This window comes from Centroberyx affinis, unplaced genomic scaffold (genome assembly GCF_046629955.1).
Source record: "Centroberyx affinis isolate AG114_WGS23_722 - 3 ecotype Tasmania unplaced genomic scaffold, CSIRO-AGI_Caff_v1 ptg002611l_1, whole genome shotgun sequence".
Lineage (NCBI taxonomy): Eukaryota > Metazoa > Chordata > Actinopteri > Beryciformes > Berycidae > Centroberyx > Centroberyx affinis.
The window spans coordinates 87,618-110,810 of NW_027280810.1; the positions used below are offsets into that span (position 1 = coordinate 87,618).

Below are 23,193 nucleotides of genomic sequence, written 5' to 3' on the forward strand. Positions count from 1 at the left end.
CTGTCTCAGGTTTTCACAGGATCCTATATAAACAGCAGCTAGAGTGGCACAATCACTTTTTTCTCCAAGAATATACAGGAGTTTTTTTTTTTTTGTCAAGAGGAAGTTTTTCAAAATTATACGTTTTGGAATTTGGAGAAATATGTCTAACCCTGACACGTTTATATCTAGTGCAGTTCAGAAGGAAGTGCAGCACTGTGCTCTGTACTCTATGAATAATGTTGGTGATGCAAGAATGGAAAATTATTCACCTGATGCCATCAATTGAAGCTGCTCTGGGTAAGAGTGTCAGCAAAATGCCTAAAACATAAATACAAAAAGTGTGTCTTCTGTAGTATTTTATTCCCTTAAAAACACACATTGCATGTTACTGACTGCATGTGTTCGCTCTGTTTTCGTGAGGCGGTCTGTTATTTCCACTTCTTTATTTCGGGTTAGAAGTGAACGGGCATGAATTGCAGCTACAGGACGGGACAGAGGGGACGCGCCTCCACTTGCACTTTCATTCAGCCTCAGATCAGCAGTACTACAGGAAACTCCAAATAAGGACAAGGAAGTGGGAAGCCACCGGAACCGCTCCATGTGAAGCAGACCGACTGCAGATCCGCGTCGCGTGTCGTCGGGGTTTCCGGCAATGGCGGCTCTCTGAACACACAGCGACGTTTTCTAACATTGCAGTCCGGCTAACAGACAGTAATCAATAAGCTGGGGTTAATACGCTTTATCGGTTGTCCCAGAAGCTCCTTTATATGACAGAATGTGCCGATCCGCCTCGCCCGGCTGGATTCTGCTGAGTTTCCCCCTCCGACCGCTTTGCCTATATATGGGCTTCCTCTGTGCCATATTTGGAAATGTACGTCACGACAGGAGGCTTTATAAGCCCGGGAATCCTCATTGAAGTCACCGTAGAGCCCAAGTTCAAGTCTGTCACCGGCCTACCGTTACACTCAACACGTGAAAACAGAGGAAAATAACGGGAAAACAAACACGACATATTTAATTTGACTATTCAGCATCAATATTTGCTTCTGGGTGAGCTTGTGCGCCCGCTGGTACAGCAGGCCGATCTGTTTTTAACATAGTTCCTAAAAATACCAACTTGTGTCGGACCGTGATTTTCGCCGTGCCGCGGGGAACCTGACCTGAGAAGCATCCAGCCTTGGCTTCCTCCGAGCATCACCGTCCACAGCCGCAGCACAAGCCGTGCCACAGCGCCTCTCCCCCGGTGTCACGGACATCAGTGGCAGGTGAACCCGCGGAGACCAGCTCAGTCTCCCGGCACCCTGGTCCCCAGGAGTCGCTGAACTCCGTCGCCGCTGCCGATCCTCCTGCCGCTTCCACCGAGACCCGGGAGATGGCTGCGACCAAGGCAGAACTGCTTCTGTCCGCCCTGCAGATATCCGACCCCCTGGCCGGCTTCCCCCCTCCTCTCTCCCCGCTGGACAGCTACCCGAGGCTGGAGGATCTGCAGATGCTGCTGCAGAGCGCCGCGGCGGGAGGCTCGCTGCTGGCCGCCTCGGCAGCAGAGGGAGCCGGCCTGCTGTGCGGGGAGCCCGGGGACTACGGAGGTGAGGACTGAATCTGCACGGTGCTCTGCACAGTTTTGCAGGATGTGTTGTGGTAGCTGGATGAGTAGTGAGTACAAGTGAGATAAATGTAATTATTAGTGTTGTCACCTCGTTCACAGGAAAATATTGCATTGTACTGAGCAGGGCTGTTGGTGCTACAAAAGCTTTTAAAAGTGCAATAGTTGATTAATAATGACGGTGGTAATGGTTCATGATGGTAATATGACCAACTTAACTACTGCTAATAGGCTACAACAATTATAACTTAATTAAAAATGTTACAAAAACTTAATTAGGCTAGTGTTACTATATTGCTGCAACTACTACTACTAATAATAATGATACTAATAATAATAATAACAGAAGGTCTTAATAATGAGGATGTTTTAATAGCACTTTTGCATAATCAGATCCAATAAGATCCAATAAGTAGATCCAAGGCTCTGACCTCCACCTGTCAGCTCAGTATTTGGGGGTTTAGTGAAAGTGGGGAAAGCTCCAGCAGCCGTCAGCAGTGCTGCTGTAACCTGATGATGCTGTAGGAGTGTAGGCTGCTGGCTGACTGGGCAGGAAAACACTGATAAAGGTGACAGAGGTGGAAGGAGAGCTGGAATGTTTTTCTCTGCTGCTTCAGTTCAGTTTTACTCAAAGAGTCCTTGCCTTGAAAAGTACTGGAGTAAAGGAGCAGCTCGCTGAAGCAGATGCTCTTACTAAAAAATACTTGTAGGTCTTAGTATCTTTAAAGAGAAAATCATAATCCATCAGCCCTCCTTACAGAAGCTTCACTCTGCAGTTCATTCTGCCTTGGCTGAAGAGTGTCATCTCTTATGCATACACACACACACACACACACACACGCTTAAATGCCTGTTCTTTACAGTGTCCTTCTGGGCGAGAGTATAACCGTACTAGTGATATGTAGTGAGGCGTGGCCCGGTACTTAATCAGCTATCAACTGTCTATGAATGTAACTCAAGCTGTTGAATATGAAACTGTGGTGTTTAAAATAAAACTACCTTTCTGAGGATAATTAAGTGTCTATAATCTGTTGTTTTCTCCCTGTCTGTCCAGACTCTCTGTCTGAGCTGTCAGCTGGCTTTGGAGACACCAAGAGCCTTCCAGACCTGCAGAGCTTCCAGTCCCGCCTGCCTCCTCTGGCCTACAGCGGCCGCTTCACCCTGGAGCCGTCCGCCTCCAGCAGCAGCAGCAGCCTGTGGGCGGAGCCTCTGCTCAGCCTGGTCACGGGGCTGGTCAGCATGGCCGCGCCCCCTTCTGCAGCCTGCAGCCTCTCCTCCTCATCGGTATCGTCTTCATCATCGTCCTCATCCCAGCCCGTCTTTAGCTCCGTCCAGATCGGCGGTACCTCTGGAGACGTCAGTTCCATCTATTCTGCGGCCCCGACCTACACCTCCGCAACGAACTCCGACCTCCTGTTCCCCCCTGCTGACTCCCAGTCGGCCTCCCAGGCCTTCGCCCCGCCCCCCCAGCCTCAGTGCCCTCCTCCCGCCTACCCCAGCCCCGGCTCCAGGCTGAGCCAGCAGCCTCCGTCCGTCATGGTGCCCATGCTCCCCGACTACCTGCTGTCCCAGCAGCAGCTGCAGGAGGGCGAGCTCAGCCTGCTGTCCCAGGACCAGAAGCCCGTGCTGGGCCAGGCGGCGAGCCTGCAGAGCCTCAACCTGCAGCAGCAGCAGCCTCCTCTCACCCCGCTGTCCACCATCAAGGCCTTCTCCTCCCAGATGCAGCCGCAGCCTCAGGCTCCGCCGGCCCACGGCTCGGCCGGCGACCCGGCCTTCCGGTCCCAGCTCCCCAAGTCCGGCCGGGCGAGGAAATACCCGGTGGGGCGGCAGTGTAAGACGCCGCCTCACGAGCGTCCATACGCCTGTCCCGCCGAGGGCTGCGACCGCCGCTTCTCCCGCTCCGACGAGCTGACCCGCCACGTGCGGGTGCACACGGGCCAGAAGCCGTTCCAGTGCCGCATCTGCATGAGGAGCTTCAGCCGCAGCGACCACCTGACCACGCACATCCGCACGCACACCGGGGAGAAACCCTTCGCCTGCGCGGAGTGCGGCCGCAAGTTCGCCCGCAGCGACGAGCGCAAGAGGCACGCCAAGATCCACCTGAGGCAGAGAGACAGGAAGACGGACAGGAACGCCTCCTCCGTTCCCCTCGCCGTCGCCGACACCCCCTCCGTCCCCGTCTACTCCTCCCCTCCCACCTCCTCCCCCTGCTCCTCCTCTTACTCCTCTCCGGGTCACAGCTCCTTCACCTCCTCTCCCGCGGCCTCGCTCTTCCCCGGCTCCTCCTCCTCCTCCTCCTTCTCCTGCCTCAGCGTCCAGGTTTCCTCCCCCTGTTTCTCATCATCGTCACACGTCTACACCTCCTCCCCGTCCCCCCACCTCTACTCCTCCTGCTCCTCTCCGATGGGCAGTCCTCAGTCCGAGCTGCCGGCCCGGCTCTCCTCTCCGCACGGCTCCGACATCTGCTGAACCGCAGACCTCCTCCTCCGCTTCTTATTTCAGTTCGTTTTCTGCTTCACTGGCACAGAACGTGTGGAGAATTACAGGACAGAAAGAGACAGAGAGAATTCAAACACTTTTTCACAGTGTGTGGAGAATGACAGGAGGAGAGAGAGAGAGAGACTGGGACTCTCTGCTACTGAACCTCAGACTGACTTGACAGTGTTTTCTGTCCCAGCTCCTTCCATCAGGTCTGCAGCACTTCATCAGTGAAGCTCTTTCAACAAAGTGTCCTTCCTAAACCCCTTTTTTTCTATTCCGTTGAATGCTCTTCGTCCCTGTTTGTTCCTTGATGGAAGGTAACAGGACTTCAGCCTCAGCTCTTAGAGGCAACAAACAACTGAAGCAAAAGGCAACTTGCTGATTTTTGGCTTTTTGCATCGACCGTCCCTTTCCTGTGACTGTCCGCTCAACATTAATCTTCCAAAAACTTTCTCGGACTGGTAAACTGTTCATCTGAATTAGTTTGAATTGTTATAACCTAATCTTTACCAGGTTACTTATCTGTAAACTGACTGCAGATCCCAGTACAGCTGTACTGGAAGTCTGCTTCTCCCCACTTGGTGCCATGTTGGGTTTACATTTTACATTTTAGGCTCTTAGCTGTCACTCTGATTGTACAATATGTGCAACAGATAAATAAGCTTCAGTTCCTCGATCAACTTTACAGACAGGAGGAGGTCAAGGGTCAACAGATTTAACAGATGTTCCTTCCTTGTATTCCACAAACTTGGTAAAATAATAGTGTCAAAAAGTTTAATTTTGGTCGAGGAACTAAAACTTGAGCCTCCTTCTGCTCCTGAGTGCAGCTGTTATTCTGCACAGCATGCTGGAAATGAACTGAATTCTCTAGTGAATACTGTGTTTCCTATTATATTTCTGGTTTCATGCCTTCAGCGAAGCTCACAGCAAACAAACCTTTACATTACATTAGCCTCATAAAGCCTCCTGAGGCTGACATGCATCATATTCACCAAAGGTAACGGCAGATTTTACAAAAAGTTTGTTTTACGAACACAAACAAATGTAAATATGTGTATTTTTGTAACTGAAGTGTATATACATTATGGTCTGTACAGACACGCACAGTGTAGTGTAAATTGTGTTTAGTTTTTTACCTACTGAGTAGGCATGGGAATTTTGTATGCGGTTTACATGCAGGTCATTATTTGGTTGATTTTTTATACTGTTTATTTGTGTTTATTGAAGATATTGAATGTGCTTCTCTGCCAAGGATTCTGACTGTGCATCACATCCTGTTTCAAGCCAAAAGGTTTATGAATAAAATATAAAAAATCCTATTAATGCCTTTGTGTTGTGATCATTATCTATCGATCTATCTGTCTGATGTTCCTTAATTAATTTTAAAGGTGCATTCCACTCATGTAAGAATGTCAGTGTTAGTGAATATAAACATAAACAACATAAATCAACACCACTGATAATGAATGGGAGTCTGGCTTTGACTTTTACACCCAAACACACTTTACTCTGCTGGTTCCTGGAAACATACACACACGCGCACACACACACACACACACACACACACAATCCCTGCCAGATATATATCATGTGAACCTGTTCAACCTGTCCGGTTAAACTGCACACACACACACACACACACACACACATACACACACACAGGCAGGCAGGCAGGAAAACACACTTTGTTTCTGCCTCTCCCTCTTTACTCAACCTCAGTAAATCAACTCCTCTGAGTCTGTATGTGTGTATGTGTGTGTATGTGTGTGTGTGTGTGTGTGTGTGCGTGTGACAGACAGAGCGAGTGTCCCTGCTTGACTCTGCAGTATCCTCACTCAGAGCCAGCTGAATCACTGCTACAGACCGTGTGTGTGTGTGTGTGTGTGTGTGCGCGTGTGTGTGTTTTCCCCTCGCTCACAGAGCCAATAGAATGAGACCTTGTCACCGGCTGCTCTGTCCAACTCGCCAAAGAAAACAGCACTTTGCCCATATATGGAGCTTCCTGCTCCTGCAGCGGACTTCCTGGAGCCCATATGAGGATCTTCCTGGTCTCTGCTGGCGGGACGCCCAGGCAGCAGGCGGGGTTCAGGTTCCAGCTTTATTTCTTTCCGTGTGTGTGTGTGTGTGTGTGTGTGTGTGTGTGTATGTGTGTGTATGTGTGTATCAGACCGTGTCTGGCTGTCTGAGGTTAGAGAATTGGAGTGAATAGAGCAGTGATGTAACAACTGGATTGACAGGGCAGGCAGGTTGGACTGTGTGTGTGTGTGTGTGTGTGTGTGTGTGTGTGTGTGTGTGTGTGAGGAGGGGGGTTCGGGTCATATTATGCCTGACGTCATACTGAACACTGACCAAAATGTTCAATGCAAGTGACAAAATCAAAGTGTGTTTGAATCTGAAGTGGAAAATAAATGACAGAACCGACCGACTGACACATCTGATGACATCATGCATGACGTTTTACATGTGAGGCAGTTAGCCGCTGCTCTCTGATCCTCTTCCGCTAATGTCCTGTTTATCTGTGATCAATAAATACATCCAGTCATTTACTGTTCATAGCACGGGCGCAGCAGAAGTCGTTAGTTTCCGTAGTGTAGTGGTTATCACGTTCGCCTAACACGCGAAAGGTCCCCGGTTCGAGACCGGGCGGAAACAACCTTATTTCAGTCTGTAGAGAAGCTACGGAAGACGATTAGGGCCAAAAGGAAACTCTCTTGACTCTGACCGGTGTGTCTGATGAGAAGAGAAGAAACTGCAGTGAGAACCGTCAGCTGAAGAACTCTTCTGCCCCCTGCTGGACTGAACGGGCGTGTGTTTTTTTTTGGGTAAATCACAATCTTTATTGTAGATATACTAGAATCAGTGGTGGAAAGTAACTAAGTACATTTACTCAAGTACTGTACTTCAGTACAAGGTTGAGGTACTTGTAGCCTACTTAACTTGAGTATTTCCATTTTATGCTACTTTGTACTTTGTACATACTCCACTACATTTTAGTGGGAAATATTGTACTTTTTACTGCATTACATTTATTTCACAGGTTACTAGTTACTTTTCAGATCAATATTTTATATTTAAAACATTTGATCATCTTTATAAAATAACTATAAAATAGCATTGTTATAGATTAGACTACCCAAAAGTATAGCTAAATTGTTAAGATTAGCTTCACGTTGACAACTTTAAAATGCTGCTTACATGTACATGTATGTCAATAAATCAGTATTAATATTCCAATCATTTATGAAAAATATAACTCTCTAAATGGGGACAGTTTGCATAATGAGTACGTTTACTTTGATACTCTAAGTACATTTTGCTGCTAATACTTATGTACTTTTACTTTTAGTAAGATTTTGAATGCAGGACTTTTACTTGTAATGGAGTATCTTTACATTGTTGTATTGCTACTTTTACTTAAGTAAAAGATCTCAGTACTTCTTCCACCACTGACTAGAACATACATTTGTACAACATCAAGGTAGGATCTAGGAGGGGGAAAAAAAACAAATAAATAAAAAAACAAAAAACAGTCAAGACAAGGCTTTTTACATGAGCACCTGGGTCAAATAGCACCAACTTCAGTCGTGTGAGGTCACACAGGATGAGTACAGCAAGACAGTCTTTTTTTGTTTTTTCTTTCCTATCTTGAGGATATATTTTAATAATGTGTTATAATAAAGATGTACCTTTTTAAATGCAGAAAAGAAAGGAAAAAAAAACACTATGATGAGAAATAACCGACAGTTACTGTCTCAAAATGAGTCGGCCTGGTCATGGTTTTGATGCTGTCTGGTTTTCTGAGTCTAGAAAAAAAAAAAAAAGAACAGACAGTCCTTTAGAGTTCTTTGAGTATTGTATTGTGTCCAGATATTCACTGAGATCATTCTTGAATACATGGAAAAATGGTTTAGAGCCATTGAATTTGCATTTATGGATATGGTATTTACCAAGTTATAAAAATAAGATTTATTATAAAATATTTTCCTTCATATTCTTTGTTGACATCAAACATACCAAAGAAAACATCCTTAAAACACAATAATAAAAAAAAAAAAAGTGTTGAAGACATGGGTTTGGGTAAAATCCAAAGTGTCTGACTAAAATTTATTTTTGGTCCAAAACAAATGCAAGACACTTTCCTCTGCACGGGTGTGTGTGTGTGTGTGTGTGTGTGTGTGTGTGTGTGTGTGTGTGTGTGTGTGTGTGTGTGTGTAAAAGCATATTCCAAACATTTCATCAAGGAAGTATTGGGATAACATCACAATATGTTTTTTAGTGCATTGGTTTGTCTTTGTACTAGATATAATGTGCAGTGTGTGCACTCTTTCTCACTCTGTTTACCCACTCTCCCTCAACCTGCCTCTTCTGCTTCTGCTGCAGTTAGTTGCTACGTTTAGCGGTTGAGTTTATAACAACTATAAAGACAACTATAAAGGCTTATTCATATCTAGAACCATAACTATAAAGATAACTATGATTATAAAAATATTTAAATAGTTAAAAGAAAATAGAATGTTTCTGTTCCCACTACAACTATAACTATATTAACATCCAAAAATTGCGACATGGTTCAATTACCTAATAATAATTCCACTAATGTTACTTACTGTAAATACCACAAGGTAATAACGTTACCTACTGTTGCAGTTTGTAGTGCAGCAGAAGAGGATTTTCAGAAAGACTAATTAAACAGGGGGTTAACACTGAAACACTCAATGGAATGATTACATTAAATATGAAGTGAAACTGTACATATGGCATCTTGCATCGGCCTGTATGGCTATTATGCTGTAAATGTGTTTTTGACAAAATAAAGTATTTGCATTCAAATTACAGCTTGCTCCTTAATAAGTTCTTGAGGCTTCAGACAAAGTAGGTGAGGGACAAACAAAGAACTAACAACTGGACAATACTAAATACCTCATATGAAACATGAAAAAAACCCATCCAAAACAAATCAAACCCAGCCAAAAATGCCTTCAAACCACAATGACACGTCAAAACAAAAAAGTGAAACAAGACTCAAAGGTGAAAACCAAACAACATAAACAACAAATAAAACCAACACTAAAAACTAAATAACCATAACAACACCATACAGGTACCTGGTGGTTCAAAAACTAAAGTGGCTACAACACAAACGTGCACCCGTCAAAGGTTTTACTTTAAAAGTTCTGACTCAATGCCTGTTTCTTTCCTTCTTGTTTCCTCTTGTCTCAACAGGATCATCAGTGTGTTCTAGTGACAATAAAAGTGACACAATCTCAATCTGAACGTTCCTATTTCATTTAATAGAAATCTGATCTATTCTACAAAGTACTGCAATCTGAGTAGTGTACTACTAGATTAGTCAACTGCTTTTTCCTCACTCTGCCTCCGCCAAGATGATGCAGTTGAAAATAATTCATATGATTTCTGCTTGTAGAATATTATGTTTAAACACTGGGCCTGTTTTCATAGAGAAAATCAAAGTAGGATACCTGATCTGTTCTTACAGACTCCTTGGTGATCCTCCTTATTCTACTGAAAACTGTTCACACCACTTCTTTTTTAAGAGTCTTTCTGAATATTGCCCTTCTTTAATTTCATGCCACATCACTATGCATTTCACAGACAGACAGGTAAGATAAAGCTCGGCCTTGGCCACTGTTTCTGAAAATTCACTATTTCTGTGAATGCTTTTTGTGCAGTGAATCTGCCAGTTCAATTATACTTTTAATTATTACTGTAAATCACTAGCACCTTTTGGGCTATCCACTGACGTGCATGGGTACACACACAGACACACACACACACACCTGTTAATCTACTATCTATCTATCTGCTCACTTCAGAATGGAACTGCGAGGCTCCAGTTATTGACTTATGCAAGTTATGAGAGAGAGAGAGAGAGAGAGAGAGACAGAGAGAGAGAGAGGTGGTTTATGATATTTAGACTTGCATTTACTTGCATTTCCAAGTTGTGTGTGTTGGTCATATCGTCAGGCTGAAGCTGCTGCCTGGTTTGGTTACGTTGCCTTGGAAACCAGTCAAACTTTTAGTGTTCTCTCTTGCTTTTATATTCTGCAGACAAAACATTGAGCTAAGATTTTAAAATAAATCAGAATAACGCTAATTGTAATATCAAACACAGACACTCTGGTGTCTCTGTCCACATTTGTGCCACACTGACCCCCATTTGATGAGATTTTGTCTCTCGAACCAAAATCTGAGAATATTTTTATTGTTAGATATGATTTTGTCCAGAATTCCAATCTATAGGTAGAGAGATAACAGAGAAACTATGACCAACTTCTTCCCCTGGAACTCCCTCAAGGACCCCTGGTGGTCCCCGGACCACACGTTGAGAACCAGTGCTCTAAAGAGACAAACAAGTCACATATCAGACTCATTATGAAAGCCTTGGTGGTTTGAGATAGTGAAAACCGAAGACGGCTGAAGATGAGTCAGATCATTCGTTAGGCTACATATGAACAGACATGACGTGCTGCACACAACTCCATGCTGTCTGGGTCTTCTAATTAATTAAAAGAAACATCATTGTTTCCGCCCGGTTTCGAACCGGGGACCTTTCGCGTGTGAGGCGAACGTGATAACCACTACACTACGGAAACTACGTCATACTAGAAAATGTGCACATAAACAGTGACTGCAGTGAATATGACGAGGAAATCAGACTATCTCTCTTTTAAATAATCAGATTAGAGCTGAAAACCAACACTGTTCCTGTCTGTGTGGCCGCGCGACTCGTATACGCCAACCAGGTGCGAGGGGAAAAGTTGACGCATGCGCACACCAAGGTTCTATATTAACGCACACACCATCCACACAGGACCCAAATAGTGCTTTCATCCATACAGGAATCGAGACAGGCATGCCGTGTTGCGTGTTGAACAGAAAGACACACCAGAAGCCGGCATGAACACGCGCAGATATGTCAGTGTCCGTTCTTAATTCGCGTGCACGAGAGTAGCAGACGTCAGTTTCCGTAGTGTAGTGGTTATCACGTTCGCCTAACACGCGAAAGGTCCCCGGTTCGAAACCGGGCGGAAACAACCTTATTTCAGCCTGTAAAGAAGCTACGGAAAAGGGTTAGGGCCAAATAGAAAACCCCTAGACTCTGACCGGTGTGTCTGCTGAGAAGAGAAGAGAACAGACAGCTGAGAAACTCTTCTGCCCCCTGCTGGACTGAACGGGCGTGTGCGGAACTCTACGATCCAGTAACGCCCTTAAATTCACCTTACATTTTCATCAATTGACATTAATTCACCGCGTAATTAATGTAAAACCCCCTTAAAATTTATTAATGGAGGAGATACCATCGAAACCTCCTTAAACTCCCCTTAATCTGACAGGAACCTTTCCATTAATTTCCATTTAATAACCTGTAAACCTACACATAAAGGCATGAAACATCCCTTAATTACTAGCGTCTCTGTGACTCAGCCCATTAATAAATACCTTATAAACCCATGATACTAACCTTACTTTTATTTTTATGGATAATTAATGTTTATTTCGTGAGAAATTAAGGACATCTCAGGGATGAAATTAAGGGGTTTGGTTTCGCTGTGATATTCCAAGCATTTCATCAAGGAAGTATTGGGATGACATCACGATATATATATATATTTTTTTTGGTACACTGGTTTGACTAAATCATTGCACTAGATATTACCAATGTGCAAGTGTGTATGTGCACACCTTGTCCTGTCTATCTGGCTCGTGACTGCTCTGTATCTTCAACCTTTGCCTCCTCATTGAAGCCGCCGGATCTTCACTCGTGTTTCTGTTGTATTACTTTCAATATGTCCAGTAGTTTCTTACTTTACTCTTTACTGCACGGAAGAAAAGATGTGTTTCCGCCCGGTTTCGAACCGGGGACCTTTCGCGTGTGAGGCGAACGTGATAACCACTACACTACGGAAACTCACACTGACCACGACGTCTGTCAGTGTATTAGTGTGTGTGTGTGTGTGTGTGTGTGTGTGTGTGTGTGTGTGTGTGTGTGTGTGTGTGTGTGTGTGTGTGTGTGTGTGTGTGTGTGTGTGTGTGTGTGTGTGTGTGTGTGTCTTTATTGCTACAATTAAATCAGAGGGAATGGATGTTGTAAATCCTAAATGCAACAACAAATACTTAGGAAAACTTACTGTGGATACATGTATTCCCATTTCTAAATATACTGGAATGCGGCCTTGGGACAGATGGGATAAGGTCTTTTAAAGAAATTTAGGGCAACACTCATCTGCACTGGAATATTTATTCTTTTATCTTTTATATTTTCTTTTTTTTAATCTTTTTCCACTGTCTTTTTAAATGTGATTTTAATGCACTTTCACTTTTTATACCTCTTTATTTTTCTTTTATGTAAAGCACTTTGAATTGCCGATGTGTACGAAATGTGCTATATAAATAAACTTGCCTTGCCTTCACTGTACCAAATAAATATTGTAGCCTATATTAAACAGAGTGAAAGAAGTTTCTAAAAATTTATTCACAGAATTGATCCTGTAAAAACAGACATTGTAATTGTAATTGTAAGTCCTCTGATGAGAAATGTGTATTTTGTAATTCTTGTCCTGAAAAAATTGGAGATTTATTTTGGAAATGTTGTTGGAGAACGGAGCGGACTGCAAGACGAAACCAACTTTGAATGTCAGTCTCAAAAAAAGGAAATCCTGTTTTATTTTCATAACGACATGGACACTGAAAACTCTGTTATAATCCATCTGATTTTATTGGGAAGATTCCAATTAAAGAAAATCGTCAGCAAGCAAACTTTTAAATATTTTAATATATTTAAAACTGGGTTGAAAGCATATTCTAATACAGTCGAAAAATGTAACATCCATAAAGCCAAGAGAACAAAAATGATTTTTAGCAAACACGGTGATTCATTTATATAATACAACCACACCTCATTTCTGTTAGATTGAACTCTCTTGTTCTTGTGTATTTTGTTATTTGTGTTATGCATTTGCATTGTAGCCTATGCCCATTTCTTTCAATAAGAGTTGACGCATGCGCACACACAATCCATACGTGGCTCAAATACAGATTTGTATCCCATATGATCCAGACAGGAATGTGACGAGTTGAAAAGGTCAGCGCATAATATTAATCTTATTAAAAAAAAAAAAATACAATGCAAGGTAATTGCTTGTAACTGCCCCCCACCGAAGGGGGAACTATGGATCGGTCTCCATTCGTTCGTTAGGTAGTCACACTGTAATGTTGACTTTGTGCCGCTAGGGGGCGGCATTGACAATGAATGGGGACTCAGTGGAAAAGCAATACAGTTAAAGCGGTATAGTTAAAGGAGCAGTCTGGTAGATGCACTAAAGCACACTTTTAGCAATAAAAAGCAAAGAAAAAAGAAAAAAAGACAAAGAAAGACATTACTACATTTCAAGATATAACTTGTAAGCCTAATTCTGAGGAGAGTAGGCAACGGAAATATATGGTCAGTCTGTCCTTTCATTGTCCCATACCAAAACGCTTATACAATTTCACTCATATTTCAAGTTCACTCAGCAATCACTGACTGACCCAAGGGTGGAACTACATCACTGGTGGGGGGACAACATGTTTACTATTTGCTTGTTTAATGATTGGGAGAAGCAAAGGAGAGAAGGAATATTTGGGAACAATACACAACGCCTGATGTTTCACCTTTTGTCTCCTGTCTGATATTTATTGTGATATCAAGTTAAAATTGAAAGTAGAAAGTTTTGAGTTAAAACCCGCTCTCATCATGAAGTTAGTCCTCAAACCTTGAAACAAAAAACATCAATGAATCAACAACAATGCTCTGTGTGGCTGTGGGACAAATACTAATCCTTAATGTGTGCTTCTTTAAAAGTAGGTCATGGCCAACTGAGGCCATTATGAGTCACAATGTTAAAGTCCTGTCTGCCTTAACTGAACCCAGGAACAGACAGGATGACACTAACAAATGGACTTGAAGACACAGTGCCGCTCTGTCTCCACCTCACTTCTCAATCAGACAAGTTTCCTTCAAGCAAACTTCTTTGTTTAATACCCTTCTCTTACAGAAAGTTATGTTTTGTCAGACTTGGGAATGTGTATTATTTTATTTCTAAATTCATATTTCATTTTGAGTTCATATTCATCCACAGTGGGTTTTGAGAAATAATTTCATGCCTTTAAAAAATGCATATCCAAATGTCTGTTACCCACTCAGAATTTATTTCTTTTGAGGTTTTGATATAGTCACCAGTAAGAGACAACAATGAGTATTGGTCAAGTTCTGTTATATCCAACAAGCACAATCCAATGCAGAATCATAAGTTGGAAAAAGGTTTAATACATAAGTAAGAAACTGTGTGTGTGTGTGTGTGTGGCTTTTTGACTCATTCTTTCTTGATTTATGGTTTAACCAATAGCAGGCTGTTTGTTATTATTTTAATGTACTATTGATAAGATATGTTGTCCTGGTATAACCCAGAGAGAGGAAGAGAGTACGTTTTTACCCTAGATGTAATATTAATCGATATGTAACTTCCACCTGTGTTTTCCTATGTACTAGATGGTGTACTGAAGTATGTAATTACATTATTCAAATACCACAAGCCTAGGGCGAAAGGGCTACATTTGTATACAGTGTCATGTTCTTACTGCAAAATGCTTAACATGTGATAATTAATAATATACTGTAAAGTACTACTGCTGCTACACAATACATTAATATTGAATATCTGACAACTTAATTTACAGAACACTACATCTTCACTTTGACAGAAAAATGCTTACTTGAATTTCACCATTCAAAATCTAGGAGTTACCTACAGTATTACTTTTAAAGAGAAGTTCAGCTTTCTTTCAATGTAATCTAGTGGCAGTGAGAGGCAACTACCTGCTATTTTGATTATCTGTGATTATTTGTGGTCTGATCTGGTTTCTGACAGAATCCCTGCGGCCCGTCTTATATAATTTATCTCATTTTTGTTTTATTATACAGTAGAGCGCAGAGAGACAGGACATATGGGATGTGGTCAATTCCTAAATTCTTTATTTTTTCAACATGATTTTGAAATTCAACATGATTTTGGAATTCAGACATTTCTACTTCAATACATAGTAGAGTGAGACAGGACTGGGAATGAGAGAAGGGTGTGTGTGTGTGTGTGTGTGGGGGGGGGGGGGCTTTGGAAGACTATGGAAATTGGAAACATACAGGGCTGGGCAAGGAAACTTACCCAAATCACTGTACACAACATGGAATAATAATAATAATAATAATAATAATAATAATAATAAAATAACAACAACAACAACAATAATGATAATGTTAATAATAACGATATTCATATCTATTCATAGATCTTTCTAGTTGTTGGTCATAGTTGATGGTGAAACTGTCCACTCATGCTTTTGCATGGATGATGGGTGGGAAGAGGCAGAGGAAATAGAAGGAAGTGTAGAAAGAGGCAGAACTCCAAGACGTCTTCTCTTCCTGCTGGAGCACCACTACTGAGGCCTGAAATACACACACACACACACACACACACACACACACACACACACAGATGATCAATTAAACTTTTTAACATCTCAACAAGAGGGCAGTGTGTGTGTGTGTGTGTGTGTGTGTGTGTGCGCCTTACCCCTTAGACACATCTGATGGCAATGGAGAGGTATTTGTAGGTGCCTCTACAGGGGTCACTTCCCATGAGCTGGTTGTTTACATTGATTAAACATGACGGCTTGTTGTTACACCTGGAAGAAATGAGGGGTGGGGGGTGTGGGGTTCATTCTGCAGCATTTGCTTTTAAAATCAACATCTTTATTATTTTGGAAGTGACATCTATCTATCTTCTTACCTGGTGGCCAGGCTCTTGGTGACGGTGAGCCCACAGTTGTTGTTTTGCCATAAGCTGAACCTCTTGCATAGGTTTTTATTTTGACGACCATAGATAGCTGACTGTATCTGGATCTTCTTCCCCTTGCCTAGAGAGAAACAGAGAGAAAGAGTACATAGATATACATAGAGTGAGAGTACGGAAGCGTTATGCATTCACTTGAGAAAAAAATAAATTGCCCTGCTTTTCTGAATTAACAAGATAATTATCTCAGAATTCTGAGAAAAGTTTTCATGGAAAAAAAATAAACTCTGCTCTGTTTTTCTGAGATAATTATCTCGTTAATTCAGAAAAAACAGCATTTAAAAAAAAAAAAATTCTCCTCTGTCTTTCTGAATTAACGAGATAATTATCTCAGAAAAACAGAGCAGAATTATTTTTTTCTATGAAAACTTTTCTCAGAATTCATAAATTCATAATTCATAAATAATTCATAATTCATAAAAACAGACCATTTAAAAAAAAAAAAATTCTGCTTTGTTTTTCTGAGATAATTATCTCGTTAATTCAGAAAAACAGGGCAATTTTTTTTTCTCAGGTGAATGCATTACGCTTCCATATGAGAGAGGGTCAGACAGACAATATGTGTCTTGGTATGTGACTTGGAACATGGACATGTGTGGGAGTGTGGTATTACTTACCACAGTGAATCGTCTCTTTGCGTCCCTCACAGATCACATGATTTTCAATGGGAGGAGGTTTAGCTTTGACAGGAGGTTTAGCTTTGACAGGAGGTTTAGCATTGGCAGGAGGTTGAGGTTTAGCAGGAGGTTGAGCTTTGGCAGGAGGTTGAGCTTTGGCAGGAGGTTGAGCTTTAGCAGGAGGTTGAGCTTTGGCAGGAGGTTGAGCTTTGGCAGGAGGTTGAGCTTTAGCAGGAGGTTGAGGTTTGGCAGGAGGTTGAGCTTTGGCAGGAGGTTGAGGTTTGGCAGGAGGTTGAGCTTTAGCAGGAGGTTGAGCTTTGGCAGGAGGTTGAGCTTTGGCAGGAGGTTGAGGTTTGACAGGAGGTTGAGCTTTGGCAGGAGGTTGAGGTTTGGCAGGAGGTTGAGCTTTGGCAGGAGGTTGAGCTTTAGCAGGAGGTTGAGGTTTGGCAGGAGGTTGAGCTTTGGCAGGAGGTTGAGCTTTGGCAGGAGGTTGAGCTTTAGCAGGAGGTTGAGGTTTGGCAGGAGGTTGAGCTTTGGCAGGAGGTTGAGGTTTGACAGGAGGTTGAGCTTTAGCAGGAGGTTGAGCTTTGGCAGGAGGTTGAGCTTTGGCAGGAGGTTGAGGTTTGACAGGAGGTTGAGCTTTGACAGGTTGAGCTTTGGCAGGAGGTTTAACTTTGACAGGAGGTTGAGCTTTGACAGGTTGAGCTTTGGCAGGAGGTTGAGCTTTGGCAGGAGGTTGAGGTTTGACAGGAGGTTGAGCTTTGACAGGTTGAGCTTTGGCAGGAGGTTTAACTTTGACAGGAGGCTGAGTTTTGACAGGTTTAGCTTTGACAGGTGGTTGAGCTTTGAAAGGAGGTTGAGCTTTGACAGGTTTAGCTTTGGCAGGAGCTTGAGCTTTGACAGGAGGTTTAGCTTTGGCAGGGGGTTGAGCTTTGACAGGAAGTTGAGCTTTGACATGAGATTGAGCTTTGACAGGTTTAGCTTTGGCAGGAGGTTGAGCTTTGGCAGGAGGTTGAGCTTTGGCAGGAGGTTGAGCTTTGGCAGGAGGTTGAGCTTTGGCAGGAGGTTGAGGTTTGACACGAGGTTGAGTTTTGACGGGAGGTTGAGGTTTGACACGAGGTTGAGTTTTGGCGGGAGGTTGAGCTTTGACGGGAGGTTGAGCTTTGACGGGAGGTTGAGCTTTGACGGGAGGTTGAGCTTTGACGGGAGGTTGAGGTTTGACACGAGGTTGAGTTTTGGCAGGAGGTTGAGCTTTGGCAGGAGGTTGAGCTTTGGCAGGAGGTTGAGCTTTGACGGGAGTTTGAGCTTTGACAGGAGGTTGCGCTTTGGCAGGAGGTTGAGCTTTGGCAGGAGGTTGAGCTTTGACGGGAGGTTGAGGTTTGACACGAGGTTGAGTTTTGGCAGGAGGTTGAGCTTTGGCAGGAGGTTGAGCTTTGGCAGGAGATTGAGCTTTGACGGGCGGTTGAGCTTTGACGGGAAGTTGAGCTTTGACAGGAGGTTGAGCTTTGGCAGGAGGTTGAGCTTTGGCAGGAGATTGAGCTTTGACGGGAAGTTGAGCTTTGACAGGAGGTTGAGCTTTGGCAGGAGGTTGAGCTTTAGCAGGAGGTTGAGCTTTGACAGGAGGTTGAGCTTTGGCAGGAGGTTGAGCTTTGGCAGGAGGTTGAGGTTTGACACGAGGTTGAGTTTTGGCAGGAGATTGAGCTTTGGCAGGAGGTTGAGCTTTGGCAGGAGACTGAGCTTTGGCAGGAGGTTGAGCTTTGGCAGGAGGTTGAGCTTTGAAAGGAGGTTGAGCTTTGCCAGGAGGTTGAGCTTTGCCAGGACTTATTTTCATTTTGTTGGGACGTGGTGGTGTAGCTTTCTGAGGATCAGCTTTGCAAAGATGTCCCGGTTTATCTTTGCAAGGATGTGCTGGTTTAGCTTCCCAAGGAAATACTGCTTTAGATTCCCAAGGAAATACTAGTTTAGATTCCCAAGGAAATACTGCTTTAGCTTTCTGAGGAAATGCTGGTTTAGCTTCCCAAGGAAATACTGCTTTAGATTCCCAAGGAAATACTGGTTTAGATTCCCGAGGAAATACTGCTTTAGCTTTCTGAGGAAATACTGGTTTAGCTTTCTGAGGAAATGCTGGTTTAGCTTCCGAATTAAATACTGCTTTAGATTCCCAAGGAAATACTGCTTTAGATTCCCAAGGAAATACTAGTTTAGATTCCCAAGGAAATACTGCTTTAGATTCCCGAGGAAATACTGCTTTAGCTTTCCGAGGAAATACTGGTTTAGCTTTCCGAGGATGCACTGGTTTAGCTTCCCAAGGAAATACTGCTTTAGATTCCCAAGGAAATACTGCTTTAGATTCCCAAGGAAATACTGCTTTAGCTGTCTGAGGATGCGCTGGTTTAGCTTTCCAAGGATGCGCTGGTTTAGCTTCCCAAGGAAATACTGCTTTAGATTCCCAAGGAAATACTGCTTTAGCTTTCTGAGGAAATACTGGTTTAGCTTTCTGAGGATGCGCTGGTTTAGCTTCCCAAGGAAATAGTGCTTTAGATTCCCAAGGAAATACTGCTTTAGATTCCCAAGGAAATACTGCTTCAGCTTTCCGAGGATGTGCTCTTTTAGCTTTCCAAGGATATACTGGTTCAGCTTCCAATGAATGTGCTCGTTTAGCTTCCCATGAATGTGCTCGTTTAGCTTTCCAATAATATACTGCTACAGCTTCGAATGATTCTGCTCGTTTAGCTTTCCATGAATGTGCTCCTTTAGCTTTCCGAGGATATACTGGTTCAGCTTCCAATGAATTCTCCCATGCTTCCCATGAATATGCTTGTTTAGCTTCCCAAGTGAAATGTGCTCGTTTCATTTTTATAATGCTGAAAAGGGGAGGGAGAGAGAGAGAGAGAGAGAGAGAGAGAGAGAATTAGAGTGTTGTTTTTTGGAGCAACGTAATATTTCATGGTAGTGCTTCTGTAGAATAGTTACCCCTACTGTATTAATTTTAAGCTTATTGTAGTAGAGTGATTGCCTGGGTCCAGACCTTTGAATCCGCCCACTCCACCGAGTTGACTGATTCTGGTCTAAGGCTAACGCCGTTGTCAAGCTGTTGTCAAGCGTTGTCAAGCTGTGCACCGGAACCAAGGAGGAGTAATAACAAGAATGGCGACTGCTATAGACAAGATAGACACTGCTATCGAGGCTGTTCTACATCGATTAAAAGTTGTTGTACTTTGTTTTTACTTCACTCCGTGTTGTCAAAGATGCTCTATACTTTCTGAACCGTCTCTGGTGTTGTCATGGCTACGCATCAGTGTCAACTTAAAATGACGTTAGATTCAGACGGATACGTTGGTCTCTAGTGATTGGTTAGGGAAAATCAAATCCCCCTCCCCCACGGAAATAGGTTAGAGTGGAGGCAATGTCAGACTGAAGATGGAAATGGAGTGTAACTAGTTGACAATTCTGTCTGATATCAGGCAAGTAGAGTGAGTCTTGGGACAGTTAGAGAAAGAGAGAGAAAATGTGTACACATGGATGGGAAGAGAGAAAGACAGAGAGACAAAGACACAGTTTCAGAGAAAGAGAGAGCTAGATGAAGAGAGGTAGGCAGGAAGATAGAGATGGAGAGAGAAAATAAATATAGGTAGAAAGAGATAGAGGGAGATAGAGAACAATTGTGAAAGTCTTCTGACCTCTTGATTTCTTTCTCCTCTTTTTCTTCACCTTCTTCTTCTTCTGATGATGATGATGATGAGTCTGAGGCATGAACGTCTGTGTACATGATAATAATAATCAGTACAGGAATATTAGTAGACACACCCATGCACACACATCATAGGTATGGTGTTAGTCCTCACCGGTTATTGAAGGCAGGATGAGTCCAATAGCCAACACTGAAAGACAGACAGAGAGACAGTTTTAAATTTATGTCCTATGTTCTCTGTAAAGCAACATTGTGAGAAAACTGTTTCTTGACAGTGCTTTAAAAAGCCATTTGACTTTCTGCCTGTCAAGCCTGCAGTCTGTTGAGGGATTGGGGACTTGCACCTCAGAAAAGACGTTCAAAAAGGTTTCAAAAAGCTCATTCCCTTTTCGATAGTCAGCTCTTTTGATCTGGCATTTTAAAAAGAAGGCAGAGATCAACACCACAGGGGCCCAAAGCAATAGCATTAAGAGAAATGTGCTGCAACTTCAGAAACTGTGCAAATTCCAAAACGCATACATTCAACAACGGAAACGTGCTGCAAAAGAAGAAACGTGCTGCAGAATGCCAAAGCAAATACATTAACAGGAAATGTGCTGCAAATTCTGAAAATATAAGAATTCAAAAATGCATGCAAACCACAAAAACAAATGCAACAGAAAAGCGCTGCATATGGAATAGGTTGATTTCTGACACGAGAGAGAGAGAGTGACAGTTGCAACTATTAGGCCCTATCATCTAGATGTTGTTATGCTTGTTTAAGGGCTCCTGGTTCAGTCTCGGTCACGAAACGTCCACACGTGTTCTCTGCCCATCATGTGTGAGTGTGTGCTGGTATCAATCTTTATTAGAAGAGAGGCAAATGAGATGACAGGAAGCTTTCTACTTCCTGCTGCCAAAGCAAACACACTGTCTCTCTGAGCTCTTGATACTGTACTTTCACTGGTATTTGACTTAGCACTGGAAAGGAGTTACCCAAGTAATCTTTAAACCTCACCATGGATGGCTGCAGTCTGTACTTTTTTAACTTCTTATTGTAGAATCTCTTTGGGATCACTGACGTAGGCTAGGTGACCCACTGTCCTCTTCCATTTTTAATTTTACTCCGTTTGCTCTGACAATTACCATGTATGGCTTTGCATACTCATAATCATTGGTAGTTACATTGAAAAGTCCAAAGTCCTTGGCTGTGGTGGTTTTCCCGCTTCTTTTTCACCCGCTTCCAGATAGCAAGTCTCCTTTGCATGTACAGGGTGCGCTGTTTGAGAGCACTGCCTACCACCGCTCTCCCACGGCAGGCCTGCTCCAAGTGGCCCGTTTGCTGGCATCCCCAGCACTGGAATTCCTTACAGCGGCAGGTCTGCGGCGTGTCCCTGGTACCCAGGCAGTGGGACCATGGCTTGGCCTCCCCCCTCTGGTGGTCCGAAGTGGTGCTGTCTGCCCCTCGGTGGTCCCGGTTGTTGCCCCTCCAGCCTGGCTGTCACCTGATCCGTCCTCACCTTCCCCTGTGGCTGCTGGAATTTCAGCATACTCCTAGTGGTGCACTCAAAATTGTTGACGATGTCCAACACTTCTGCTAATGTAATGTGCTCAGGAACTTTCCTCGAAGCTCCTTGTTAGGTACTAAACAAGTTGGTCTCATAGCTTCTCCTCCATTCCGGCTCCAAATTTGCATGTAGCCGCTACTCAAGTACATAGCAGCCTTGAAAGGTTCAAGGCTGCTATGTACTGCTATGTACTATGTAAGTAGCGGCTCTCCTGCTAACTGCTGTCTGTTCTGAAAAGCATGTCTCTCACTGTGATATGCGTGACAGTCGTGATATTGTGTGAGGGACTACCTTGCAAAAATAAATCCCATCCTTGTCGCCAGTTGTTGCATTCTAGATGCTGGGTTCTTTGGTGACCCAATAACTCCAAGACAGTAGATTTAAATCAATCTGTGGTGCAGCTTTAATTTAACACAGTAAAGCAGAATACAGTTTAACCATTTTCTATACTGGTCAACTCATCTGTTTTACCATGTGTGACTGAGTAATAACAGGTGAAAATCTCATCAGAACTCAACTTCCATTGGATACTATAATATTGTACCACAGACACCTGAACCTAAAAGCCTGTTTCAATTATTGAAATACTTTTTTTAAAGCATAACATTTGCATAAAATTGTTTAAAGCAAACCAAAGTTCAATACACCACAGCCACCGTATCATCAATCAATATACACAAATATTAGATTTATTTTTTTAGGGATTTCATATTAATTTCATGGAATTGAAGAGAATGTTTATTTTATCATTTTAGTTACTGAATATTTGAATATTGCCCAAGAGGGTTTCTAATTTTATATTTAATTTCAAGCTGGTCTGAAACTGAACCCAAAGAAATGTGAGTTCTGTAAGACAGTACATGGGCCACATTGTATCACGTGATGGTCTTGCACCCGACCCAGCTCACAGTCACCTTGTCCGAGACTGGCCTGTCCCCAGGTCGCCCACGGAGATAAGAGGATTTCTTGGACTATGCTCTTATTATAGATGTTTTGTACATAAGTATGCGTTCATTGCTCATCCTCTGCGCAGACTAACACAGAAACACGTTCCTTTTGAATGGACTGATGACTGCTCAGCTGCTTTACAGGAGTTGAAAGCTGCACTTACCTCCCCTCCAGTGATGCCGTTCATCAACTTCGACCAGCCATTCATTCTGAGCACTGATGCGTCCAACATAGAAGTAGGGGCAGTACTGTCACAGACTCAGAATGGCACAGAATGTGTCATAGCCTACGCTAGTCAGGTGCCCAATCGCATAGAGAAGAAGTGGTCAACATATGACAAAGAACTCTGGGCCATTGTCTGGGCAGTCAGACATTTCCGACACTATATAAGCGGCAATCCATTCACTATCATCACAGA

General features: G+C 43.1%; 2 protein-coding genes and 4 non-coding genes across 6 annotated transcripts; 3 read left to right on the forward strand and 3 right to left on the reverse strand.

Annotated features, from left to right (window-relative positions):
• The first annotated feature begins 915 nt into the window (after positions 1-915).
• Positions 916-4,206, forward strand: LOC139657044 (early growth response protein 1-A-like). The gene is made up of 2 exons (XM_071534740.1): positions 916-1,568; positions 2,640-4,206. Exons 1-2 carry the CDS (start codon positions 1,355-1,357, stop codon positions 4,052-4,054), a joined length of 1,629 nt encoding a protein of 542 aa, XP_071390841.1. The 5' UTR covers positions 916-1,354; the 3' UTR covers positions 4,055-4,206.
• Positions 4,207-6,645: 2,439 nt separating this feature from the next.
• Positions 6,646-6,718, forward strand: trnav-aac (transfer RNA valine (anticodon AAC)). The gene has a single exon. It is a non-coding gene; the product is annotated as a tRNA-Val (tRNA).
• Positions 6,719-10,607: 3,889 nt separating this feature from the next.
• Positions 10,608-10,680, reverse strand: trnav-cac (transfer RNA valine (anticodon CAC)). The gene has a single exon. It is a non-coding gene; the product is annotated as a tRNA-Val (tRNA).
• Positions 10,681-11,048: 368 nt separating this feature from the next.
• Positions 11,049-11,121, forward strand: trnav-aac (transfer RNA valine (anticodon AAC)). The gene has a single exon. It is a non-coding gene; the product is annotated as a tRNA-Val (tRNA).
• An 802-nt stretch (positions 11,122-11,923) lies between these two features.
• On the reverse strand, positions 11,924-11,996 carry trnav-cac (transfer RNA valine (anticodon CAC)). Its single transcript has one exon. It is a non-coding gene; the product is annotated as a tRNA-Val (tRNA).
• Positions 11,997-15,696: 3,700 nt separating this feature from the next.
• On the reverse strand, positions 15,697-18,420 carry LOC139657047 (uncharacterized). The gene is made up of 3 exons (XM_071534743.1): positions 16,590-18,420; positions 15,910-16,036; positions 15,697-15,805 (listed from the first exon to the last, which is right to left on the reverse strand). Exons 1-3 carry the CDS (start codon positions 18,418-18,420, stop codon positions 15,697-15,699), a joined length of 2,067 nt encoding a protein of 688 aa, XP_071390844.1.
• Positions 18,421-23,193: the final 4,773 nt, after the last annotated feature.